At 41.7% G+C, this 27,105-nt stretch overlaps 1 protein-coding gene across 6 annotated transcripts in view; it reads right to left on the bottom strand.

Moving 5' to 3' along the window:
* The window catches only part of schip1 (schwannomin interacting protein 1), a 228,776-nt gene that overhangs the window by 4,644 nt on the left and 197,027 nt on the right, over window positions 1-27,105 (bottom strand). For 3 of the 6 annotated variants that reach the window (XM_031301048.2, XM_031301050.2, XM_031301049.2), the window contains 3 exons: window positions 8,195-8,313; window positions 5,591-5,708; window positions 4,711-4,908 (listed from right to left, as the gene is read on the bottom strand). In XM_031301048.2, coding sequence (XP_031156908.1) covers window positions 4,711-4,908; window positions 5,591-5,708; window positions 8,195-8,313 — 435 coding nt within the window. Of the gene's footprint in view, window positions 1-4,710; window positions 4,909-5,590; window positions 5,709-8,194; window positions 8,314-9,796; window positions 9,957-15,239; window positions 15,626-21,845; window positions 22,218-27,105 lie in introns of those variants that run through there. The other 3 variants (XM_031301053.2, XM_031301051.2, XM_031301052.2) reach the window with 3 other exon arrangements.

Below are 27,105 nucleotides of genomic sequence, written 5' to 3'. Positions count from 1 at the left end.
ACTTCGATCTGCTGCCTAAACGTTTGTGATTAGTCGGCTTTTGATTTGTTGCTTTTTCTGTGGAAAAACGACTGCTTTCCAGTCTCTTGTCTCTCTGATGAAACTAAAGGGAATATCACCATTCCTTTGAGGTTTTCACCTCTGTGTAGGGAGACTGTAAAGTTAGGGGATTCCAAGTAGAAACTACTGTTTGGTCACAAACGGGTTTACAGTGCTTTATACAAATTAGCAGCAGGTGAACTTAGTGACATGTGAAGTTTTCACTGTCCAGCAGAGGCCAGCAGTGATGCTGTGCTTCCTGAGAGCCCACTGAATGCTTTTACCCATAGACCCATAAAAAAAACAGTGCAGGCCTCATGTCTCCCTGAAAATTCCCAAGTCTTCCCATTCATCTACAGTAGTGAAACATCTGTTATGTAATCACAGACAACGGTAGAGTGACAATAAAGGGTGAGAATTTACACATTATTTCCCTATGAGTGAAAATGAAAGTCTTCCATATAATGCAGCATCCTGAAAGTTTAAAGAATTGTATTTGTGGAAATTACTGTATTGACTAGTACCTGAGCAGAAATGGCTTCAAACATTGCTTTTATTTTTCAGTATCTCCTTTAATTTATAATTCCCAATGTATCTGCTTGCTTTGTATACAGTATGTGTTAATGAGTCCCATTGCCACCAGCAGTTGCCCCATGTTCTCAGTCAACTTCAGAGTGGAGCCACAACATGCAATACAATCACAAAGCATCATGTGTGCTTTCTCGGGAACAGTTGGGCAGATCATTTGCTTTTTTGTTTCTCAGACTCTTCCTCTGTCAACACTCGCATCCAACCAGTCTACATTCTTTCGCTTTCCTTCTAACACACATTTAATCTCTGCCTCCCACTTGTTCTCCAGTCACAATGAGAAAACATGCACGTGCCACACTCTAAGTGTTTGTGTGCGTGAGTGTCTGGCTGGTTCTTCCTCGAAACTTTCTCACTTATCTTTTGCTTTCACAATGGCAATGATGCAACTGTACTTGAAGCTGCCATGTGTCAGTTTCAGTTTCGAGACACTTGCACACAAGGCGGTGACTAAGAGTGACATTGAGAGAAATGTGATGTCAGAGACCAAGCCAGTGCAATGGTTGTAGATTGGTATTGGTCCTGACTCAACAGGCCAGAGTGCTGACCAATGTGTGAGTTTCTGATATCATACATATCATTACAAACTACTGACTATGTGTTGAAATACCAGCGAATAGACCTCCAGCAATGACTCGATATGAGATTAAGGAACTACACTTCTCTCTGAATGAATTTGTGGGAGAGACCTGAGGTTTTACATTAGAATCTAAATCTCTCCCCATATTTTCTCTTGATTACTTATTTTGCTTTCTCTCAGTACTTCCATGTACAAATTTAGGCACTTCCAACACACAGACACACAGTTGGCTCACTGTACCTTCGCTGACACCACCCGTGATGTTAAAAATGTGTTCATTTTAACTAATTGTAATGTGTTTTTTAAGAAATACTGTATTTAGTGGATTGTTAAAATAATTTCTTCATACATTTCAATGTCAATTTACCAAAAGGGGAAAAAGCTAGGTCTTTCAACCATTTATCCATCACACAGCTAATTATATCAACTATTTAAGCATTGCTTTTAGCTTATTATTTCTACTGTTTATTTTTCACTATTAGCTTATTATTTCATCTGTTTATCCATCAATTACAGCTAATTATATCAACTATTTATGCATTAGTTTTAGCTTATTATTTCAACTGTTTATTACTTTTAACTCACTATTTCAACTGTTTATCTATTACTTTAAGCGAATAAAAATAATAATTCGATAACAGTTTTATCATTTATCCATTCCTGTTTTTTCATCCATTATTTCAACTATGCTGAAGTGTATAAACCTAAAGGGAACTTCACAAAATAATTAATGTAAAAAGGGTAGGTGTAATAAGCAAAGGATTCAGCCTACATCTACAGCAAACTTGCTTTGGTTCGTCACTCCTTCAAAAATACTGACTTATTATTTTTCGGCCATTTTCAGCCTTTATTTTGATAGGACAGCAGAAAACATGAAAGGGGAGAGAGAGTCGAACCCAGGCCCGCTGCGTCGAGGAGCAAACCTCTATATATGGGCGCCCGCTCTACCAACTGAGCTATCCGGGTGCCCTTTTTTATTTATTTTTTACATGTATATGTGATATAAACTAAACTGAACTTACCTGTTTATACACTACTTATTTCTTTTTAACTGTTAATACATATGTTTTTATTTTTAGCTAACTATTTCATGCAATTTCTGTGACAAAATGTAGCTTTAAGGTGTTACAACTGACTCAGGTTGGCAGAAGGTAAAGACCGGTTTGAAATCCTATTTGGGTGGGTATATACCTCTCCAAAAATGTATACTTTCTTTTTTCATATTAGTAGAGCTACTCCACTATCCTTCTATGTACCCCAGGCAACTGCAGAAGTACCCCCTAGTTAGGGATCACTGTTCCAGAGGAGCATTTGGCACATGTAACTGCTTCAATTTAATAGATCTCTGGTGTTGTGGACATGGCAGGTGGCTGTAGCCTTAATACATCTTAATATTCACTGTGTGTTCGGTCCAGATGTGACAGTTATGTCTTCTGACTGCTGAGCACTGCTACATCCCTCAACACTGAAGTCAATGCTTTCCGGTGTATGAATTATAGATGGACCCGGCTGAGCTGCCCCTCTCTTCTCTGAATAAGTAAAGCGGTTCTGCCTGCAAGACCATGTGGAAATATTGTGTGCGTAAGTCTGACAGTGTGGGTGTGTGTGTGTGAGGCAGTTAGGCAGATAAAAATGGATGAAAAAATGATGAGCAGGTTTGTCATCACCTTCCTTCCTCTAAATGGGGGCAGAGGAAGAGAGGGATCAGAGGAGGGGTTGGAGGAGGATTCCTGTGACATAATCACAAGTAAATATTACCCGTTTCCATAGCTTCCATATAATACTCATACGTTTCTGACACACAACCCACCCATCTATTCTCATACACTTTGACTAATGGACCAAATGATAGACATTTGACCATAATATATGTGACGGTTTGTTCTAAAACAGTAAAAAGCAAATGACAAAAAGCTCTACTGTATGTATTGATATACATCATATAGCTCTCTGCTCCAATTAGCTATCTTACTCATCTTTAGAGGGGAACTACGCCCATTTTCAAAATGCATACATGCTATGGTCTAAGACAGTCCAACAATATTAGTAAACATTAAAAACTCTCTCCCAAATGCAAAAACTAGAACGCTAAAGCTCAAATTTGTGATGTCATCAAGTATAAAGTCTGGAACTGCTCTATAGACAATGAATTGGGAAAGGTGTTATAGATGACACTGACAGCACCCAGGGGAATCTTCTTAGAATATGGGAACATTTTCTGTTTCAGAACTGAGAACATAGAATACAATAGAATAAAAAAGAAAACAAACATTCTGCGGGTCCACAAAATCTCCCACTCATTGTCTACGGAGCAGCTCCAGGCTTTATACTTGATGACATCACAAGTTGGAGACTTTCTTCTCTGGTTTCTGTCGTTGAGAGAGAGTAGCTCATGTTCACAAATGTTGATTGAACTTCCCTAGGCCATAGAAATAATATATTGAAATTCTGAATTTAGGTGGTGTTCCCCTTTTAGGTGAAAATATGATTCATAATTTCAAAACCTTCCTCCTACTACAACAAAATGAGGAATACTTGCTGTTTTAAGCTTTTGGTTTTGCTTTAAAACCATCATCAGGAGCAGGTAGAGGTGTATGGAAACACAAGTGTTCATAAATACCAAGTGTGCCAGCTGATTGCTTAGTTGCATCAATTAGGCTGATGATGTCACAGGCCTGACCTGCAATATCATATTTTTTGGCCATTTGGGGGCAGGGGAAACAAGCTGTAAACACAACACTAACATATGATCACCTTTTGATTAATATGGTGAACTTCTTAGCAAGCATTTGCCGATTTACACATCCAGCAGATATAGAGCAACATTCATTTGGAGTTTCTGGCTGATATGTGAATGTAAGTTCAATGTTTACTCTCCTCTCCAAATCCTGAGAAATATATCTGCTAAACCTGCTAAATGTTCCACGTCCCTCACCAGCTAGTCACTAACTTTGTGGGAGTATTTTGTTTTGTTGAAAACAGCTGCTTGTCTGCCAAAAACTACACTGATGAGAGTGATGAGAATAAACCAAAATGGTAAAGTTGTGGGCCGAAAAACCTAAACAGCGAGCTGAAAGATGCTATAAAGCTCCATAGAACCGAGGGGAACGGCAGAGTCGGGTGATAATTCTCTGTGAGTTCATACAAGTAGTAATGTGATCAATTGTTAACATAAAAATACTGATTTAAAGTAAAACCAAAAGCTTGAAATTGCAAATATGCATTTGTCCTAGTAACTCTTTTCTTACATGTCATATAAATCAGTGGATCTCTTGGTTCCAGTGCATCAACTTTGTGTTGTATTTGCATGCTAACCTTATCTGTACAAAACTACATAACTCTTGGCCTAGGCCATTACATTTACATGAATTCTGTTATGTCGAAGAATATAGGAGTCATTTAGAAAATAAGAAGGGTGTTTCCCCCTTTTGTTTTGGACATGTCCTTAGTGATATAATTCGTTGCGGTCAAAGGCAGCATTACTGTGTAATTGTGGTACTGACCAGGTCGGCCACAGGTGACTTCTTGCGATTTTGTTTTTCCACCTCCACCTGCATCTTGGCCATGGGTTTGGCCATAGCCAGAGCCAGCTTCGCCTCGGCCTGCAGCTTCTTCTGTCGACTCAGGAAGTCCATGTCCTCCAGCGACTCAGAGTCGTCCTCTGTGGTGTCCCTATCCGAGTAGGACGAACTCTGCTTGGACTGCAGGGAGGACGTGGTGGAAGGAGGAAGAGGGAGAAAAGACAAATTATGGCAAGGTGGAATAAAATATGGAGGAGACAATGAAATGAATAAGAAATGAGGGAGAAAAGGAAAGATAAGAAAGACCAGGTCAGAAGATTAATGTTTAATTAATGTATTCTTGGCATTTTGGTATGTAGATTTTACACACTGACAGGAACGTTATTGTACATGAAATGGGATGTGAGGAGAGCGCGGGTGAACATGCAAAGAAATGATAATTCTCTCTTTCTCCCTCTCTTTCTGTTAAACGTGTCTCAGGGTGACAGGAGGTTAATGTGGCCAGTCATCCATGGCCATGGTGAGCACATTCCAATTCACCTCTCATTTCCTGCCCGTGAATTGGTTAACAGGCCAGAAAACATGAGCAAAGACATTCATATAGCATCTGAAGCGCTGATTATCTCTCTGATTCATAATGAATATCTCCCCCGTTTCACTGCTTTCATTCTTGTTGTGCCTCAATCTCGCTTTCACACAATCAGAGCTTTGACACTTTCACACTGTCAACTCTGTATATCATAATACACATTTCATTGTGATTCCAAGATTCAAGTCATTTTCTTCCAGTCTTGAATTATGGCGAAATACTATTATAACTCTGCGTGGGCTTCAAAGTGCACGTGTGGACATCAGTGCTTACCATGGGGGACAGAGGTGTGTCCAGACTGGTCTCTGTCTTGCTGTCATCTGCATCGCTGTCCTTGTCGCTGCCGCTGTCATTGACAAAACAGATCTGCAGGTTCATCCCACTCTGCAGCCTGCAGGGAGAGACAGAGACAGATTCAAACAGGGTGCAACATGTTATTATTAGCATAAATGCAGATAAAAGTGAAGTCAGTTCAACGTTGCCTGTTTCTGCAGTAACTGACTCGGACCAGGGCCAAAACAGACAGCATTGTCAACAGCACTGCTGCTAATACATATGACCTATTGTATTATAAGTTCCACAAAGTGCTTTGCCTCAATAAAGGATTTAGAGTGCTGTGAGTATGCACACTGAACTGTGTGCACTACGCCTTCCGTTAAAGAGGGAAAAAGTGCAAACAATATTAAGAAAAATAGAAAGAAGATCCTGGCAAATGCTAGCTGCCTTCATCACCAGAGCAAAGTGCCGGCTGAGGATAGCATTAAGGAGGGCTTGTGTTTTTAATCATCTCCCCCTCTTGTCTTCAATATGGATCGATCCAGGAAGCCTCCGGTAGGTCTGATCCAATATGCTTGGGACCGGTGGGGGTGTTATTGTGCTACGGAGCAGCAGAATATCAGAGATCCACAGATCAGTGGATCAATAATCTGTTTATTCAATGCAGTAATTACAAACAGATGAACAGCTGATTGATTACACAGCATAGATCCAATCAGTCCCGATTAAAGTAGGACCTGTGTGGTCGATTGTTTTTTTCCAGGAGAGGCAGCATCAAAAACCTCTCTGTAACTCCATTTTAATAGATTGATTACTAACTTTTCTGACGACCAGCAGCTGATATAATATGATGCCTTTACAGTGACTGACTGACATGTATATATATATATATATATATATATATAAAACTGCAAACTATACAAACTATTATAAACTATATATATATATAGTTTGTAGTGAGAAAGCACTGACAAGTTTATCTTTGACCTTTAAATTGTCTCACTCAGTACATATCTTGGTCACAATTCTTTAAAATTGAAGGGGTGTAATTATACACACATCACATAGGTGCGAGGGTATGTTTTCTAATACATTGTGTGGCTTGGAGATGGTGTTCAGGCAATTCTTTTTCCAAAATACTTTGAAAAAGAAATGTAAGGTATCATTATAAAAATAATAATAATATTGGCTGACGTTTGGTATTGGTATTGTTTTGATTCTTAAATTCTTAAATATCGATAGTGGGCATCAGCCTAAAAAAAAATCCAGTATCAGTTGGGTTCTAATACAGTGTGTCTATGACTTTGCTACCCCAGACAAGCATATCATATATCACACATTACTGTCATCTTAACTATTTCCCCATAATCATCAATGAGGCATTATGCACGACAAACAGTCGTAACATTATTGAGAAATCCATGTGATACAAATCACAGGAATACAATGAGCACTGGAGTGTTTACAGAACATCTAGTTCCAGTAAGGTGCAGTGTAGGAGGTGGTAGTAATGTCTGTGTGGGTCTTTTGGGAAGTGAGGGCCACAAGGGCTGACTGTGTGTGGCTCATTCATACTGCACAAATCCTTTTTGCTTCCTGTCATTCACTCCCTCCCTGTTTGTCCTTTCTTTATTGGTACCTGTAACGTGAGGGTTCGGTATGTGGTGGTGGATCACTCTTTATGAGAACAAACAGCAGGATGGAGACGGATGACTTTCTCAAGCGGTACTTTACTGAACACCACTCACAACAACAACACTTCCTTGTTCAGACCTTCCACGTGACTGAACTAACCAATCAGAAGCGAGAACTTAGACTGAGGTAAACGTGAGGGAATCAGAGAGGCAGATTCAACAGAATATCCTGAGTGTGTTAAATATGTAAACATGTAAATATGTAACTAATAATTGTGTAACATAAATATGTAAATGACTAACTGACTAAACATTGTAAATACATTTCTAGTAAATTAACTCAAATATAAATTATATTATATTCTGAGCCTTACACCTTTCAAATATGAATTAACTCCACTTCTAAACCTTACAGTACCTATGAAAGTTACTCTAGACTTTCCGATTTATACCCTTCTGTGTGTTTTTTTTAGCTCTTGTATACCGCTAAAATTCATGCACCTTTGACATCTTGTCACTCATCTGTTGCAACATTATTGAGAAATCCACGTGATCAAATCACAGGAATACAATGAGCACTGGAGTGTTTACAGAACATCTAGTTCCAGTAAGGTGCAGTGTAGGAGGTGTTAGTAATGTTTGTGTGTGTCTTTTGGGAAGTGAGTGTGTGTGGCTCATTCACACTGCACAAATCCTTTTTGCTTCCTGTCATTCACTTCCTCCCTGTTTGCCCTTTCTTTACTGGTACCTATGCAAGTAACTCTAGACTTTCCGATTTACACCCTTCTGTGTGTTTTTTTTAGCTCTTGTATACCGCTTAATTTCATGCACATTTGACGTCTTTGTGTATGATCGCCTTTCAGCTACATCCTTCTTCAGAGAATTATGAGACCACAGAAAAAAATATTAGAAAACCACCAGTCACATGTTTATTATTAAGAAAGAAGTATGACAGAGGTCTTCTTACCGTGAGGACAGGCTGGGTTTGCCGCTCTTGCTGCAGCTCGTGTAGATGCCTGGCCCATCGTCAAAGAAACTGCCCAGGGCCAACTTCTGCCTGATAGACTCCCTCTCATTCTTTTGGGCCTGCAAAAGGACATTACCACAATATGGTTAGCTTTTTTTAGGTGTCTTCCTTAAAGACCCTGCAAGGTGGATGCTTGTCGTCATGGCACCTCAAACACCAGGTACCTATATATAGCTTTCTGGCATGCTACATCAGCCTAACTCCTTACTTTCCCCCCCCACATGACTAGCTGTATGCACACATAGAAGCACCGTTACCCCGAGCACTTTTGACAGTCCAAAACACAGGTGCAAGTGTATTGATAGCATCAGCCTCCTCTTAATTAGCAAAAGGAGCTTCAGTGTTATCCTAACAAGCTCTGATACAAAGTGTGGAGTCAGCTGAAGTACTGACAAAAAAGAAAAGAAATATCTGAGCGGGGATCATAACAAGTTGACATTATCAGAAGTCACAAGCAGGTGGTGCTGTTGTCTTAGAGAACAACCAGTGAGCACTCCGACACACACACACACACACACACACACACACACACACACACACACACACACACACACACACACACACACACACACACACACACACACACACACAGGGTACTTTTTATTAATTACAATGTACACTCTGTCAGAAATCACTACACACCTGGGGGGGCTCAAGAGCACCTTTGCAGTGCCCAGGAGGTGAACTGGCATCTCTCCAGCTACCAATCCACACTCCGTACGGGGACTTGAACCTCTGGTTCCTGACCCAACTCCCTACGGACTGAACTACTGCCTTCCCTACTTCTCACACAGGATTAAGTTTATGTATGGTAAACTCCGGTAAACTCCGGAGGAAGAGCAGTAATAGCCGTTTCACACATGCTTAAATTTGCAAGAATCCAAACATTACACAATTCCAGGGCCATCTTCCCAATCCAGAATTCCTAACTCAGCGTAACTTCAGCTTTGGCAACTCTTCACACACACCAGTCCACATAGGATGTCTCGTCTTTGCTGATAGTAGGTAAACAAATCCAACTGAGGTGCAAACAACTAATGAGCGACTCAGTTTATAATAAAATGGGAATGGGAATAAAATGTTCTGTAGCACTGACATACTGCTGCAAAGAAGCATTAGAGCCCAGATTATTGTCACAAAGAACTTTTTTGCAAAAGGTCAGACACACAGTGACTCGGACACCTTGAAGGGCCATGACCCCAAGGTCTGGAACTACGAGTTTAAATATTTTAGATTTGAAGGTTTAAAAAGCTTGTAAGGGGTGTCTGATGGCCTAATGGTTAAAGAAGTATACCATGTAATAGCAACATCTGTGGCCAGGGACCGCATTTCCCTCTTTGTCTCTACCTTCACCCATATTTCTGCTCTGTATCTCTACTTTCACTATTAAATAAAGGCAAAATGACCAAAAAAGAGAGTAGAATCGAGGTGAGCAATCCTTACTCTTTTGATCTGTCTCTTTTCCATTACCGCCCTTCTTCACTTACTCCCCCACACATCTTCCACCTCTGTTCCTCACATTCCCATGTTTTCTTTACTCACCTGATTCAGCCTTACCAGTCGTTTGTCTTTATTTCTCTTTCGCATTATCCCTATTTTCACTCATCTCCTTCCATCTCCACTTCCGTCCATCAGCCTCAGGCTTCTCTTCTCTGCTGTTCATTCTGTTCTACCCACTCCAAATTGCTTATCACAGCTTCACCTCTCTCCCACTCGTTTTCTCAACTCCTTCGCTCCCTCCTTTCCTCTCTCTCTGTCTGTCTCTCCTGACAATAGTGTGCAGGCGTTGGTGAGAGTGCCTCCACCAAGGACAAATTAACATAATCCCACTCCACACAAGAGCCCGCAAGACACACTTGGCACTGCCAGCACACACACACACACACGGACGGACGCACGCACACAGACACACAGACACACACACAGACACACACACAGACACACACACACACACACACACACTGCTCCTATGTGTGTGTGTTTGAAAGATAGCCTGCGGAGTCAAATGAACACACTTGAGAGTTTCAATTCATTGCTTCACAGGCGCAACAGCAGCCTGTGTGGTACAGTGCAGGCACACATTTATTTACATGTACATCACTCATACAACAGAGCTGACCCACTGTCAGTCACGTTACTCCACAGAACAGCTCCAAGCAAAGACGAAAACCAGAAGCAGCAGGTTCACTCAGTTTTCGAAACAGCATTGTTGACCGTTTGCTCCCATCATGAGGTGAGTGCTGCGAAAAAAAAATTGGGGGTTGTGCTGAGGTCCAGGTGGAACACATTCAGGAAGGCTCAGGGGACGTTTTCAATCTAAATGCTGCAAACAGCAACACCATAAACTTTATAGCTCAGTTTCACAAAGAGTTTGTGAATGCAAAACCACACACACTCTCTGCTAGAGGGTTGCCTGCTGATGTAAAGATCGAATTACGTGGGAGCCAGTGGGAGCTGAGCTCCCATAGAGAGAGGATGAGCTCCCATGAAAGCAGTAAAATCATACACCTGTGGGGGTCTCTAAAAATCATCAGCACCATTATTTAAATCACAAATAAAGCAATTTTCCCAAACACACGGAGCTCTGAAGCAGACCTGTGCATCGCTTAGTGTCCACTCTCGCTGTAAACAGAGACGAGCAGCGGTACAGACCACGGAGCTGCTGCAGCACGCCTTCCGTCCGTAGTCTGTGCAGCTTCAGGTTTATAAAAGACGCGCTCTGCTGTTGACATGCTGCGGTAGATGTGTCCCGTTTGTGCTCCGTGTAATTCTGCCGTAGTTTTGGTTTTCCACCTCCGATGTAGAGCAGCGTACCAACACTTCCCTAAACCTTCTCTCATTCAGAGACCAGAGTCTCCAACAGGGCTCTGTGTCTGAGATCTAACGTATCAGCAGAGCAATCACGTAATGCACAGCAGACTATGGTGCAGGTAGATTATTTTCTGAAATATAGCCTAGTGACTTTATTCTTGTAATAGCCTATTATCAATTTATTTTTCTCAAAATATCACGTGCACAAAGTTTTGAACATGAGCAGAAATCTTGCTCAAACACATCTGAAATATTAGGTCCAGGGGTTTATTAATTCATTAAAATGAATTAATGTATCATTGAGGTGAATAATTGTCATATGCACATTTAAGGAGGTTACTTCCTCAACAAAAGACGCAAAAGAGTAAATGATGCTAGGCTACATGTCTGGTGACTCAGATATAATTAGAAAAGTCGATCTACAGGAGAATAAATAGCAATACAGAATGCCTGAGAGCCTTATTGTAATATATTCCATTATGTTTTTTATATTTGGATTGTAATCTATGTTTCCCTTTACATAAAGATATTTCCAGCATACATTTATTCAGAAAAAGGTAAATATGTGCATAAAAATTCACCAGAATGCAGGAAATGAAATGTTTAATGCTCAAAATTTGCTGCTCATAGACTACTTTATTTATTTTTGTTTTTTTAAAGAGACCCCCACAAAGATTAAATCATAATTCGAACCCTGCATAAAGTGGGTTAACAAACTCCCTCCAAACACAAAAGTCAATTCCCACACTGGAAGACTCTCTGATAACTTAACTTAGAGATGGAATAACTTGGATAATCAGGGTTACATCTTCAGCCATTGTTAATAACTCGTTGATTAACTATCTTAACAGGTCATTAGGTTCCATAGCCTAACCAAAATGTAAAAATGAATAATCAGAAAATCAGTTTAAACTAGGCCATAAACAGTAACAGAGAGTTTTTTTTTTGCATTTTACATCCAGTGATCAGAGTTAAGAGTTGTTCAAATATATGAGGCAGAACACAGAGCATACGCGCTACAATTAGGGGTGGTACGGTTCATGAAAAAACATCCAAACCGCTCGGTTCGCTTGTCTCGGTTCGTCAGTACACTGTTAATGTGCACTAACCACTTACTGCCGTAGTGCCCACTTTCGACACCTATATCAAAACACTTACTGGAAACGACGAGGCGGATGAGCGTGACGAACGCAACACATGGCAGCTGACTGGACGAACGCGTCACGTGGTTCTTGCTGCTCCCGAATTTCAAAACAGACTCTAATGGCGTCTCGTTCTGAATACGATCTCGTATTTTACAAAAATAGTTCACCAAAACGTGTTTCTGACAACATTTTACATTGACGAAATGGACTGTAAGCATAGTCAGGATGCACTGCCCTAGGTAAAATCAACTGTAGCACTTCACTCATTGATAATAAGAGAGGAATAAAGCGCCACTAATCAAAAGTGATCACTGCCCTGCAGCTGGATTAGCAGGCAGGACATTGTCTTTGCATCCTACACCTTCCTGACAACACAACTTCCTGTCATCTGTTTATACAGCATGTTGGTGTTGAGTGCTTGTGTGTGTGCGTGTGTGTGTGTCTGGGTGGGCCTAGTGTGGTAAAACAGTCATCATGGAAGCCCCATAAACCATTTACAAAGGTGTGGAAGATGCCACTGAGGGGTGGAGGTGCGAATTGGGTAGTAAATACATGCTCCTGCCTCTCATTCCTTTTCTACACAACTCTTTTATCATCCATACTGTCCCAATAGCTCTTCTTCTACATTATCTTCTTGTCTTTATGGATTTGATACAAACAACCTTTCTGCTCCTTTGATTTGCCCACTTACTCAAATAGATTGGGGGCATTATTGTTACCTTTTGTGTGCGTGACTGGGTAATTTTCCCACTAGAGGTTCTCTCTTAATCTTATGAAATCCTGAGGCTGGCAAATCAAGTTTCCACATGATGATGACATGAAAATTGCCGGTTCCATTGCATTACCATTTCAGGATGCATGTGGGAAGGGGAGTAGAAAGAGAGAGAGAGAGAGAGAGAGAGAGAGAGAGAGAGAGAGAGAGAGAGAGTGAGTGACAGTCCTAACCACCTCCCTCATTTCCTGGCCTTGAGCGCCAGAGTCACCGTCCAAATTAGATTGGGAGGAACACAATTGGGCTAATTTGTGTTTTTCCTGAAATTCACCAAGTAATTTCCTCTACTGAAAAACCTTCATTGACAAAGACATTTTCTCCTCCACTCTGCACAACAACCATTCATCCGACACACCTAGAGGATGATTTAGCACTGCCAATGGACACAGGGTGCTAGTTTTGAGCCCTCAAATCTTCCCTGAAAAATCTTTATTAGCGGAGGGAGATAAATTTAATTATCTGCGCTAACAAAGAGCATCCTCATCTAAATTGCTGGCTCTTGTGTCCAGAAATTATTTAGTGGTTAAGAGATGCACATGTGGATGTGTGTGTGTGTGTCTGCATGTCTACGGATTTCTACCCTATACAGTGTGCTACCACGACTTTTTAAATGTGTCACCTCTAAATGTATTTATACTTCTTTCTCCTTTATTCTCTTTCCCTCCATTCCTCATCTAATAAGTGCTCTCCCTGGTTTTGCACAATGGTGGCTTTTCACCGGCCGATACCTCACTCCCTGGTTTGACATAAGAACCTACTGTTCACACACAAGCACACACAGATGCGCGAATACCAGCTCTTATGAGTATACGGGCGATTTAAGTGAAGCAACAGTAAAAAGCATGACATGTGTATTGAAGAATTGGGAAAGCTTCACTCTGATATGTTTTCCAGGCCTGGCAGTGAGCTGCTGCTGAGCTCACAGCTCTACAAACAGATATAAGGTCACTGTGTCTTCTCTCTCCGTGCGTGAGGGTGTTTTGACTGTGCTGAATAGCTTCAGATGTCACACAAATGTTCTGGCAGGCTCAGATTTGCGTCAAACTGCATCCATTTTTTTTTTTAAATATACATGTAGTCTAAAGTCAAAGTATATTCTATTTAAACAGATAGTTGGACATTTCAGGAAATACACGTATTTGTTTTCTTGCCTTGAGTAAGACGTTTATACCACACTCACATTTATGCTAAGTATGTAGCAACAGACAGTAGCCGGTGAGCTTAGTTTAGAGTAAAGACTGGAAACAGGGGGGATATGTCCAACTATTCCACACGCTTAAAGTCTACATCCTGTGTGTGAGTCCGTCTTCTCTTTTCATGCTATCGGAGACCTGTCTGTCCAGGCAGTGCAACATTCCGTTCCAGATAAGGGACCTGACCTCTGGCCCCTCATACAGTTCAGCCTCAGGTCAGTGCAAGGCTGTTCCTGTCACTCAGATTGGAAGAGAACAACTCAGCAAGAGGTAGAAGGCTGTGCATGAGTGTGTGTGTGGTGGTAAAAGAGGTGGGGGAGGGTTATGGTGGGATAAAATAAAAAGAAAAGGGGGGAGAATGACAAAGGCAGGAAGGAGAGATGGGGAGCATGAAGTGGGTTTAGACAGGACAATGGATCTCTAAGTGACATTTGAGCTTTCTCTCTGCGAGAAGGCCAGACTATGGATTTGTGGGAAAAGATTCACTGGAGAAATCTTTTTTTTTTTTTTTTAACCCAAAGACTGAATCAGATTTAAGGATAAAAGCATGGTTACTCACACTATTATGTCATAGCTTTGCCCAAAATAGCTAAGCACTTTAATACCCAAACTTTAAGCATTACGTCAGCCTCAGTCTTTGAGCTGTGTCACATAGCTACACACAACACGCAAAACCCTTTTAAAGTAATATCGAGAAAGACACTTATTTGCTTCTTTTGCCAAGAGTTAGATGAGAAGATTGATACTGCTCTCATATCTGTCTGTTCAGTTTGCAGCCTGTATATGCAGCTGTAGCTTCATATTGTGGTCAATCTTATCTTATCTAACTCTCGGCAAGAAAGAGAATAAGTGTGTCTAAAATGTCAAACAAAAGTAGCTGTATGTGTGTGTGTTCACATAGTTGAAGAGCAAACCATCAAAGTAAACATAGTCACATCACATGTGTGACCAAAAAAATTCCACCTCTATTTCACCACACAGATTTTTCCAGCAGCCCTCAGTATTCATTCCGTTCAATTAATTGGACTTATAAGCATGGAATGAGACACAACTTGGTCGTTTACCTCTTTGTAGTCATCATTGAGGTAGAGACTGGACGTTTGCCTGATGACGTCATCCATTCCACCACTTCCATCCATATTATCCAGCGCCTCCTTCATCCTTTCCTCCCTCCTTTCTTGCTGTCTTTTCCTCTTTACTCCCCAGTCAGTAGGTTAGTCCAGACTGACTTCTGAGGTTGAGCCCAGTCAGTCAGTACAAATCATATTCCCAGCCAGCTCACCCCTGCCATGGTCCAACACACACACACACACACAACATCTACTCCTCCACTGGTGGCTTCTCCTCGTCTTTCTCTTACATGTTGTGACACTGTTTTTCTTTCACTTCCCTGCACTTTCTGACTACTCCACTCCTCTGCCTCTCCCACAGGACTGTGAAAGCACAATGGTCAAAGGTAAGGCCCCTTTAGACCCTCCCTGCCTTCCACCATTTGGTCAAGGCGGCCTCTCACAGTCAGAGCGAGCAAAAGAGAGGGAGAGGGAGAAACTCACACTGGTGTTTTTTTTCCGTTTTCACGCCCTGACGTGAGGACAGCAGCTGCTTGCAACTAGTTTGGAAAGGGACACCTCAGCCATGGGATAGCCACAGTGTGTGTGTGTGTGTGTGTGTGTTTATGGCAATGTACTTGTGTTAAGCGTGCCCATGTGTGTGTGTGTTTAGATGAATCCTGCTGTGTCTGGAGCCTCTCCTGGACACTAGCTCTCTCTGTCTATATTTATTGTCCTTCTGTTATACCCAGGACTCCATTCTGGATTTTTCCTTTTAAGCTTCCTAACCCTCTTATCTAGAATGGCTTACAGTTCGGTGTATGTTTGTGAATGAGAGATTAACTTAAAATGTAGATTAGCCTACATATTTGAGGCGAAATTAAATGTGAAAGTGTGTGTGTGTATATGTAACAGGAGGCAGTGTGCTCCCTTCCTGCTAAGGTAAAAATAGTGCACTGTCTGGACTCCAAAGCCAGCAGCCCCACACCCCCGGCGAGCTAAATAAACCCTGACAGAGCACAATGGACCATTAGTCTGGCACACAAACACACATGTACACACAAAGTCACTCACTCAGATACACAGAGATTGCGTGTGCCCTGTATCAGTGACTTACATTTTCAATCTGAGCTCTCCACAGTGTGTAATGATCTCATCTTAGCAAGACGTTATCGACCCGTGACTCATATATTTGTCATAGCCGCCCAGACAGAAAATTATGTCCACATATGGCTGTGAGATCGCGCTGCAGGAGAATATGACTTCACACAAACCATCAACTGGTTACACACAAAAATGGAGGGAAAAAAAACGTTACAATGTTCAAGTGGAAATAAACTTCCTAAGCACCAAAACAGGGGGTCATGTTTTTACTCTGTGATGATTAAATGGTATGCGTAGGTATAGTGTACCATTATGAAGATGATCATAATTTAATAATGGTTATTTTTCTTGATTGATTGAGTATTTTATTTAGGCAATTCTGCCAGTTTGTGTTAAGATAAAATTAGACACTGGTGCATTTCAGAAGTTGGTTTTATTTTGATAAATGAAAAAGAAAAGTTATAAAAATTATTTTTGGATTACTAAATGTAAGGTATTCAGAAAGTGTTGTTCTGGTATTGGTACTAAAACACAGGTATTATATTGGCACCAATATTTGCCAAGCTAGTTGTTTGAAATTTCAAACAACTAGCTTGGCAGATTTATCCCTATTATCCTCAGTTAAAGGCTACATTTAGTCAATGCACACACACATACAGCTTGCTGCACGGTTGGAATGAAAAATGCACTATAACTGGAAATATAACTTTACTAAACTGAAACAATAGCACTCGCATAAGCCTTGGAGAAATTCACAAAACTTTAACCCCCAACCTTAAGCAGAGCGAAATTTTGTTAGAAGATGGATACTGTGTCTTTCTTTGAAGGATTAATCCTCCTGCAGACCGAGTCAGAGGATGAATCATACTACGGAGTCAGAGAGCTAACAGGAAAACAGGGATATCAGATAAGAAATAAAATAGCCAGCCAAGGACAACAGGCTATACAAGAGAGATGAGAGGAGAAAGACGGGAAGGAAAAGAACGTCAACTGATGCTGAGGAACTTGAGTCACATACAAACTCTTTGGAGAGAGAGAAGACGAGAATCACATGAGGAGAAAAAAAAATCTGAGATGAAGACAGTTGGGAGAATACTGCATTTGCATGATAACATCAAAGAGCATTTTAACAGACACAGACACACACACACACACACACACACACACACACACACACACACACACACACACACACACACACACACACAAATAGGAGGTGGGTTTGATTCAGTGTTGATCCCTAAGGATTATGGGTAGAGTAGCGAATTGTCTGGTTGTCTCCTGCATCCACCCACACTGGACTGCGGCTGCTGCTGCGGACAATACCCACACACACACACACACACACACACACACACACACACACACACACACACACACACACACACACACACACACACACACACACACACACTCCATATACGCCAATTAAACCGGTGTTGGTTGCGAGCGAGGATGGCCTGTTTGCAGCTGAAGGGTGGGGCAGAGTCTGCCTCGCTGATTCTCATTACTGAGGCTGACTTCATAGTGAAGGTGAAGTCAGTGCTGATTCAAATGGGATAAAAGGTGGAGAGGGAGGGGTTACCTGGGTAACAATGCACAGGACACTGGCAATGGGAATCTACAAATACACATACACTAAATCACAGTTCAAGGCCAGAGACTCGGGATACTTGTAGCTGCATATTTGACACACACACACACACACACACACACACACACACACACACACACACACACACAACTCTGGTGCTTGACTGTCGGGTCAGCTGAGAGAGCGAGCAAGCAAGAGAGAGAGAGACAGCGAGAAAGAGAGAGACATACATACACAGAATGGCTTATTGTTCCAAGTGAACAGAGGGTGACTGTGGGAGAGAGGGTTCCTGGCACCTCCTGTAAGCCTGGGATCCAAGGCCAATGGCGCTCTGTGTGTGTGTGTGTGTGTTGTGTGTGAGAACGTGCATTTGTTTGGATCGAATGCACCTAAACCTGTGATTGCTTTTTTTTAAATCAGCCCCACTCCATGTTTGTTTATAGGTTTCTGTATCCTTGATGTCTATGCTTGTGTGATTTTATAACACCGGATCACCAGTACTGACACTTATGCAAGGAATGTGCTACTGACTCTGATTTGATCTTATTTTGGAAAGAGGAGGAAAAGAACGGGGGTTGCTGCCATAGCAACGTGGTGAGAAGTTCTCCATGGCGATGCTCTGTGTTCCAAACAAATTGGGCTGCGAAAGGAGCACGGGGCGGCCCACCCATGGGCCCACCGGGAAGTCCGCTAATTCACACAGAGGCCAGTGTTTGAGGGGCTGAAGTTTTGGCAAATAGTATATAATATTAGGACAAAGTATAGTCCTGTCTACTCTTAAATGAAAAATGGGCTCGCTGCACAGCAATTTGTGGTTTTAGGTGGAGCTACATGCTATAACTACTTCCTGGCAAACTAGACTAATTTATGTCAGTATTTCCATAATTTTAGGTTTATCATCCGGCCGTATTGATCAATTTTGTCATTCCAGCATGATCCATCAGTGGTATCTCCTGTACTGCTAGTCCTCATTTATAATTCACCAGGCCACACCTCGTGTACTGTTTCACAGACACCAGAGCACTCCTTCACCTCTCTCCAGTCAAGCATGACAAACTGCATGAGCTTGTACACACATATGCATAACATAAATACACATAAACCCTCACGCACATACACACAAATACAGAGATGTGACAGGATTTCAACGTTCAATCAGAGTTCCTGAGGCCTTGGCAAGCTGACAGTATTCCTACGGGCCGGGATGACACACTGTGGCCAAGCTGATAAATCTCACCATCACCCTTCACCCTGCTGGTTCTGCTGCTGACAGCAATACAGCACCGCGAGATTTATAGATTTAAATAAGAAACTGAAAACAGGATGACATGACATATGACATATGAGACCTCAGCATCTAGTAAACAAACTGCGTGCTTTTGGCTCACTTAAGCACTTTATAAAATGAAGAGCATCATCAGGATGAAGGGGATAGCTGTCATAGATGATTTGTTATACTTGTGATCTAATGATGAACATTTGTTTTTGCTCTTTTTGGCCTCATGGTTTAAAAGTGATATGGCTTAAATCGACGGATGGTTTTGGTTGACTAGGGGTCAAATGGTCGCTTTATTGGTTCTCCCGGGGTCAGCCTGTGACTTCATTGGCTAGTGGTTTCTGACAATAAGTGAGAGCTTGCCTCAAACATTATGGGGTGTGCAAACGGGGAAGGACAGATGCTTTCTGTGTTTCTTTTCCTTGCCCTTCTCTGTCTTTTCTCTCCTCTTTGCATCAGCCAAAGACAGAAAGACGAGGATCACATCTTTATTAAAGCAGAGAACAGCAATGATGCTGTTAACCAAAGCAGACATGGCCCCAAGACATGGACTGTACCACAAGACAAACAGAAATACAGGGACAACACCCTGCCTACCGCCCTATTTTTCCACTTAATCTGTTTACTCCTTGTCCATTTCATCCCCTCATTAAACCCCTCACTTCCCTATATGATTCCTCTGTTCTTTCCCCCATCAAGCTTTGCTTCTTTCCATCCCTCGATGTCTGTGTGTGTGTGTGTTTTATGTGTGTGAGGGGCGCTGTCTGCCTGCTGGTTGCCAGGTTACCAGTCTAATTGAGGGGCCTCTAGAGAGTCGCTGTTATCAGAGCCTGAACCCTCTGTTCTGCTTACCACTCTCATTCTTTATCTCATTTGCTCCATCTCTCTTTTCTAATACACCCCTTGCATTAAAGCCATCTCCCTTCACTTTCTCTCCCTCCGTAGTCAATAAACTTTTTTCAACACCTCCCTAAATTTCCATTCCTTACATTTAACTGATGTCAAATCTTTTTTCCATCCTCCCTATCCTGTATCATCATCTCAGTTGCCTCAGAAAGACATACGCCATTATCATTTCTCTCCTTCTACCCACTTCTCCCTTCGTTTTGCTCAGCCTGTATTATCAATACTTTTTCTGATACTGTTTCATCTCTGCCTTTCACCGGCTGTCTCCACTAGCCCTTTGGCTCACTTTTCTCAGGTTATCTGCTGCTCCTTCCTTCCATTATGCCATCCTTCTGTTGCTCCATCTAGCTTTTATCTGCCACAAAACATGGCAGGAAATCATTATCCTGTTACACAACTGCACCCTCACAAGCACAAATCTACTCTCCTGACATGCAAATACAAATATGTAGAACTTGCACCGAGATTAAAATGTTTTGTCAGATGAGTCTTTTTGAGTTTTTTTAACAGCAAAAATCCTAAAGGCAGGCATGCACATGGAGCTGACAAGAGATGAGCTTTTGTAAATGTTGATAACGGCAGAGAGGTGAGCACTTACACTTGTTAGCACCCAGCTCAAAGCCCTTCAGCTAAGCTAGAACCGCAAGACTACACGGAAACAGCAGTACATACTAGAATCTATGTCTAGTAGTATGTGTAAAATGTAAATGATCTAGTGACTGGATCAATCACATTTTTTCAGTGCATACACCAAAATGCTTCTCTATTTAAACCCAAAAGAAATTTTGTAGGACATAGTTTTGACTCTCAAGTTTTTATGTTGATTCACATGTTAATAAAACACACCCACAAGACCCGTACATCTCACAAGACCCTCATGTTTTCTGATCATCACTTCCTCTGCAGTTTTTCATGCATCGCTACCTGCTTCTACACTTGCTTCTCCCCATCAAAGAACCTCCATCTTTCCCCCTCAATTCTCTCCCCCCCACCCGCCCAACATATTCAGCTCATCTCTTTTGCCTTTCATCTACCTCTCTGCTTGTTCCCACTTTCCATCTCCACTGCATTGCAGACTTTCTTCCCAAGCAGAGCTGGTTATAGAGAAGCAGATGTGATACACTTGCTTTCCTTTAATCATAACTCCTTCACTCCTCAAAATCCCTGGTTAGGTAAAGTGGGACACTGCTGTCACATGTCTCAGACCCACTAATAAACATGCACACACACATGTACACAACCCTCCAAGCAAGTATTCACATTTAAATTCTCTTTTTCAATTTGTTGTGTGCACCATACACTCTCCTATATGAAACTAACAGCACAGAATAAATTTGCACACACAGTTCAGTCATGACACAATAAACTTGCAGTTACATGCATACCTCATGCCTCCTTGACATGAATTGATGAGGCTGGATGATGAGGAGGTGGAGGGGAGGTAGGACATTATTCCCTCGAGTCAAGTACTCTCTTAGCAACCAGCCAGCCATCAGATTCACAACACAATCACGTAACCACAAAAGACAGAGAAATACTCCTACACATCAACAATGTCCTAGTTTCAACATGATGTTCAAGGATTTACAATAAACTGAACTGAGGAGTTAAAACATGATATTTGTACAATCAGCGGAGCTAACAACAACAAAATGGACATCAACTTGTGTCTGTCAAAGTGGCAAAGAAATTGGCAATTGAATGAAACTAATGTGATGTGTCATGTAGCTCTGAGAACTACCTGGTAAGAACAGTTTTCCTGGTGGACCATCCTTCACAGCATCCTAAAGCAGAGTTGGCTGAGCTGGGAGAACAGGAGCGGGACTGGGATAAGATTCCCAACCCTGCAGTAGTATTCCGGCGGAGAGGAGGGAAGAGGAGAGGATCCCACCCAGTCCTCGATCAAAAAGATCAATTCTGCTGCTTGCCTCTCCTTCAGTTCAGTTTTCACCCTCTACTATGCTTTCTATCTCTGTTTTTTGATTGTTGTCTGGTCTGTGTGTTTGCTAAGAGAGAAGGACAGGGTCTGATCGCTGCTTCCCCAAAGCTGAAAGAGGGAGGGGAGCGAGAGACTGGAGGAGGGGTGTGAGAACGGGAGAGAGAGAGAGAGAGAGAAAAAGAGGGAGGGAGGGGAGCAGTGAAAAGCAGAGTACACTCCCGGTCGCCTTTCTCTCTCTGGTTCGGACTGGAAAGGGGGAGGAGCTGTTGGTCTGAGTGTATGCAGACTCGGCCAGTGGGAAAGGGGATGGTGGGAGAGGGAGGGAGGGAGAGGTTGGCGTGGGTCAGGGTCGGAATGTCATTCTGCTGGTTCATATGGAGTCATGCCAGACAGAGAGACACAGAGATAGAGAGAGAAAGAGAAGGGCAGAGGAGTGACTTTTTTCCTTTACCTCTAGCTCAATCCCTATATAAGATGCATGAATTAAAGATAGGATGCTGCAAGACTCAAACTTAAACAGAGCTGGGGATCCAAGTGTTAGAAAATGTCAAGTACCAAAATTGTTGTTATGGCTGCTTATTCTCGATTTAATCTAACATTTAGCCAGTTTCAACACTTTTATTTGGTCAAAGATGCGTCGCTCACTGATGTGTGAGTTTGTTTAATCTTTGCCTCACTGTGTAAAGGTATACATAGTACATGGGTTTTGCATGTACATCTTCCCCTCATTCTCTGTCTGCCCTTTAGTAGGGTTATAATCCCATAGTGGCAGATGGCTGGTCTATAATCCACACACAGGCCAACCTACTCAGATAATCTCTTCCTTCTCAATCTCTTCATTCATTCCTCTATCCTGGCCTCTTTGCATTACTGTTATAAATCCCTCTCTTTGTTTTCTGATTTGTCTTTTCTTTTTGATCTCACTGAGATATAAACAGGTGTCCTGTTTATTGTGATTTTTGCATTGGGGTACCATCGCATAATATGTAGATTATTTTGCAATTAACTGATCGATCATTTAGTCAAGTCAAGTCAATTTTATTTATATAGCCTTAAATTGCAACCAAGACTAACTGGTAAACCAACTGATCATTTCAGCACTAATCCACCTTTCATTGTTTGGTTTTATCCAGAACTGTAAGCGCAGCATTACTTTTTAAGATATTTTTTGGGGGGCATTTTTAGGCCTTTATTCATATGGGACAGCTGAAGACATGAAAGGGGAGAGAAAGAGAGGGGGAATGACATGCAGCAAAGGGCCGCAGGGCGAAGTGGAACCCGCAGCTGCTGCGTCGTGGAGTAAACCTCTATATATGGGCGCCCGCTCTACCAGGTGAGCTATCCGGGTGCCCTGTGTTCAAACCCTTTTAAGGGCAATGAATTTTTAGGTCTAAAAATCTAAATAAAGAAGTCAAATATATATATATATATATATATATATATATATATATATATATATATATATAAAGTCACAGTATAGTATGTCGGAAAAGTTTTTCAGGTGAGCTACCCAGGCGCCCGAGCATTTATTTTCTTACGCTGTCAACACTCCTGTGAAAGTGGTGGAACGGCTTTGCAGAGAATGTGGGGAGCGTGACATCCTGATGCAATTAAATCATACATCTATTTCAGCTTTCCTTTTTGTCTATTTTTTTTTTTTTTTGAAAAGTAGCTAGCTACACACACCTCCTGTTATCTCATCCCTCTCCTCAGGCCAGATCTCTCTATCCGATATTGATCTCTGTTGGGTGATGCTGCTTTTCCCGATAAGACCACTCTTGGGTTTAATGACTTGGAAGTGGATCGATGAGCTCTCTGCTCTGATCTCTCTGCTGAACATCACCGGCTAGGGTTTGGCTTTCTGCGTGGTGCCCATCTGGGGCAAACTGGAACAGTGCCCATCCTGTCATGCTACCCTTGGATATAATTATCTGTGCATGACATTGGCCAGTGATAAACTTGTTTTTCTTACTGTGAAAGCTACTAACTGTGCCTCGTAAAAGCTTAAGCTTATGCTGAGTTTACAGGCATACAGTAAGTAGTGGAAAACAGTGAAGCCAAGCGAGAAATAGCAGAGAGATTTAAAAAAAGTTTGTTTGTTTGTTTGCTTATACATTAAGCCATTAAGCGCCCTCTAGTCATCGGCAAGTGCTTGAAGAAAATTAAGATCTCAAGGGAAGTAAAAAAACTGGTGACTTAAAGTGCAGTTTTGTTGGACGACACAGCACAATCACACGTGAATCAACCTGCTGATTTCAGCAACCTAATAAGGAGTTTCTTAAATGTGGTTCCAAGTATAAACTTTGACTCAGACTGAGTTTCTCTTAAGATGTTAGAAGGCATCAGAAGAAGTGCTTTTTTGGATCATCCAACATTGTCTAAACCCCCCCAGACACACACCTTACTTGTAGCTTCCACAACCGGCAATCCTTAAGATCTTAAGACGCATTAAGCCTGACGCTTCACCCTTTTGAATACAGATGCATAGTAGTGATTTGTCTTTTTGATGCACTAAGGCAGGTGCCTGCATACACACATAACAGGAGCAAAACAAACTTTGCCATGCTTTGATTAAAGAAACCACAGCAACCCCTTTTCTCTCCTCTATCACCATGGCAGCAGTCATTCCGTTGACACCCCCGCCGCTGACCTTCACATGGTTGTCAAGGTTACAATCTGAGTCACAGAACAGGTGAAGACCAAGACCAAGACACTAGAAAAGAAAATATCTGACACTACCCTGACTGTATAGTGTGTAGCTCCTGATGAAATGATGATATGAGTATTAGCCATCTCAAATAGCACCACATTTTATTTTACGATGGAAGCGGCCTTTATCAGCACAAAGAAGATCCAAAACAAAGATTATTAACTGGAGACAAATGGGCAGGCAGACTGCAGTTCAGCCTCCCACACACTGGCACCATTAGGAGCATGTTTGTCCATAAACTAAAAGACAAGTGTCTTTCGGCTAAAATATAACTGGATGCTGATTCTAATGCCAAACTTTGACAGCATATGTAATTTATTCCTGCGCAGAGCACTTATGTGAGTCACTCTTGCTGTGAGGGTAGTGTACACCGAGTACTGGAGCAGCTCATCTCATCCTTGTTTTCCTCCTCTCATCCTGCATATCAAAACACCACTCATGTGGGACTCTATGTGTTTAACTCTGCTGTGTGGGCATATTTATAGTGGCAAACAGAAATAATGAATACCTAATCATAAGTCACTGATAACACAGTCGATAACATGGTGGATCACTCCGCTATTAGTGGGATACAGAGAGAGTTGGAAATGATACTGTAGGTGGTAAAGTCCTCGTAACACTCTGTACAGCTCATGGAAACAAAACACGATTCTCAGTCATGCTGTGACGCTTCCTCCCTTTCTCTGACAAACAGCTTGCCCTCTCTTCTTTTTAGCCTCCTTGCCATCCCTCCCGCCGTCTTTTCTCTCCATCCTTTCAGTGTAACTACATTTGCTTTCTTTTCACCACATTTCTCCATCTTCCTCCTCCTTGCCTCTCTTTTTTTCTGCCTCGCTCTCCTTCTCAGCAGGGAGAACGGGAACACAGATGCTTTTAGCGAGCTGACATTTTGTGCCAGTGTAAAAACATTGCATAGCAAAGCAGGTTGGCTCAGTGTGAGGGCCAGAATCTGGCGGTAATGAGCTCGCTCTGACAGGGAGGAACTGATGGGGAAGGCCAGGGAGTGCATGTGTGTGTGTGTGTGTGTGTGTGTGTGTGTGTGTGCTCAGTCAGCCACCAGAGATTGTTCTAATGAGGACTGTATGTCTACAGTCGGTGGTGGGAAGACTGAGCATGCTGTGAACACCAGGCTTTCATTAATATTTGTTTCATATTTTTAATGCATCACAACAAATGTGTATACCAACTGAGTAAATGACTAACTGACCATCAATTACACTTTTGCAATGACAAAGCTCATTATGAAACAGGAGTAGTGAGTCACGGTGAATAATAAGTAGCTGAGACAGACATTGTTTTTTTACATGCTTCTTGTTGTCTTGAATATTGGGGAATGCAAAAAGGGAATGTGGAAACAAAAATAACTTTAGTCTGGAGCTGAAGTGATTTATTGATTACTCTCTAGTTTATATGATTAGTCCATTATTCAATTAGTTGATCAACATTTTTTATAAAAAAGCAAACATTCTCTATAATCATTCCAGCTCTCAAATATATTAATATAATATATATATACATACAATATTTGCTGCTTTTATTTGTTAACATACAATTTTAAACGGAACATTTTTGGGCTTTGAACTGTTGGTTGGACTAAATATTATAAAATACTTACAAGTTTTTCTATTTTCTGACATGTTACAGACCAAAACTATTTAATAATCAAGCAACTTATTGGCAAATTAGTCAAAGATAAGTGATAATTTCCTGCCTTTGTTGTTATGCAATAGTTCATTGTTTGTATTTTGGACAAAGCACTATGAAGATGTCATCTCAGGCTTAAGGAAACTGAAACAGGCATTTTCTGACATTTCACAGACTTAGAGATTAACCGATCAAGAAACCAGTCATTAGCTGCGGCCCTACTTTAGCCTGATGGAATGATTATTCTTGTGTTATGAGTATGTGAGGAGATAAAAGTGTTCTGTTCCCTACAGCAACAGATGAAGCTCTCTGCATGACCTGGCACAAAGTCCCTCTCTTTCTCCCTCTCTCTGTGTGTCTCACGCTCACGCGCACGCTCACGCGCGTGCACACACACACACACACACACACACGCACACACACAGTCACATGAACAGGCATGGACTTACAGCTTAGCTAACACAGAGTCAGAAACACAGAGACAACAATACTCGTGGTTTGTTGGGGTCTGTGTGGGTGTGCAGACGTGAGTTAAACATGTCTTGTATTTTTAGCTTGGTATAAACACACCAAGTTCACAACCCACTTCTCTACCTCACACACACACACACACACACACACACACACACACACACACACACACACACACACACACACACACACACACACACACACACACACACACTCACACACTATAATTAGGGGCAG

Source organism: Sander lucioperca, chromosome 5 (genome assembly GCF_008315115.2).
Source record: "Sander lucioperca isolate FBNREF2018 chromosome 5, SLUC_FBN_1.2, whole genome shotgun sequence".
In the NCBI taxonomy this organism is placed as follows: domain Eukaryota; kingdom Metazoa; phylum Chordata; class Actinopteri; order Perciformes; family Percidae; genus Sander; species Sander lucioperca.
This window is presented reverse-complemented; position numbering and strand designations above follow the sequence as displayed.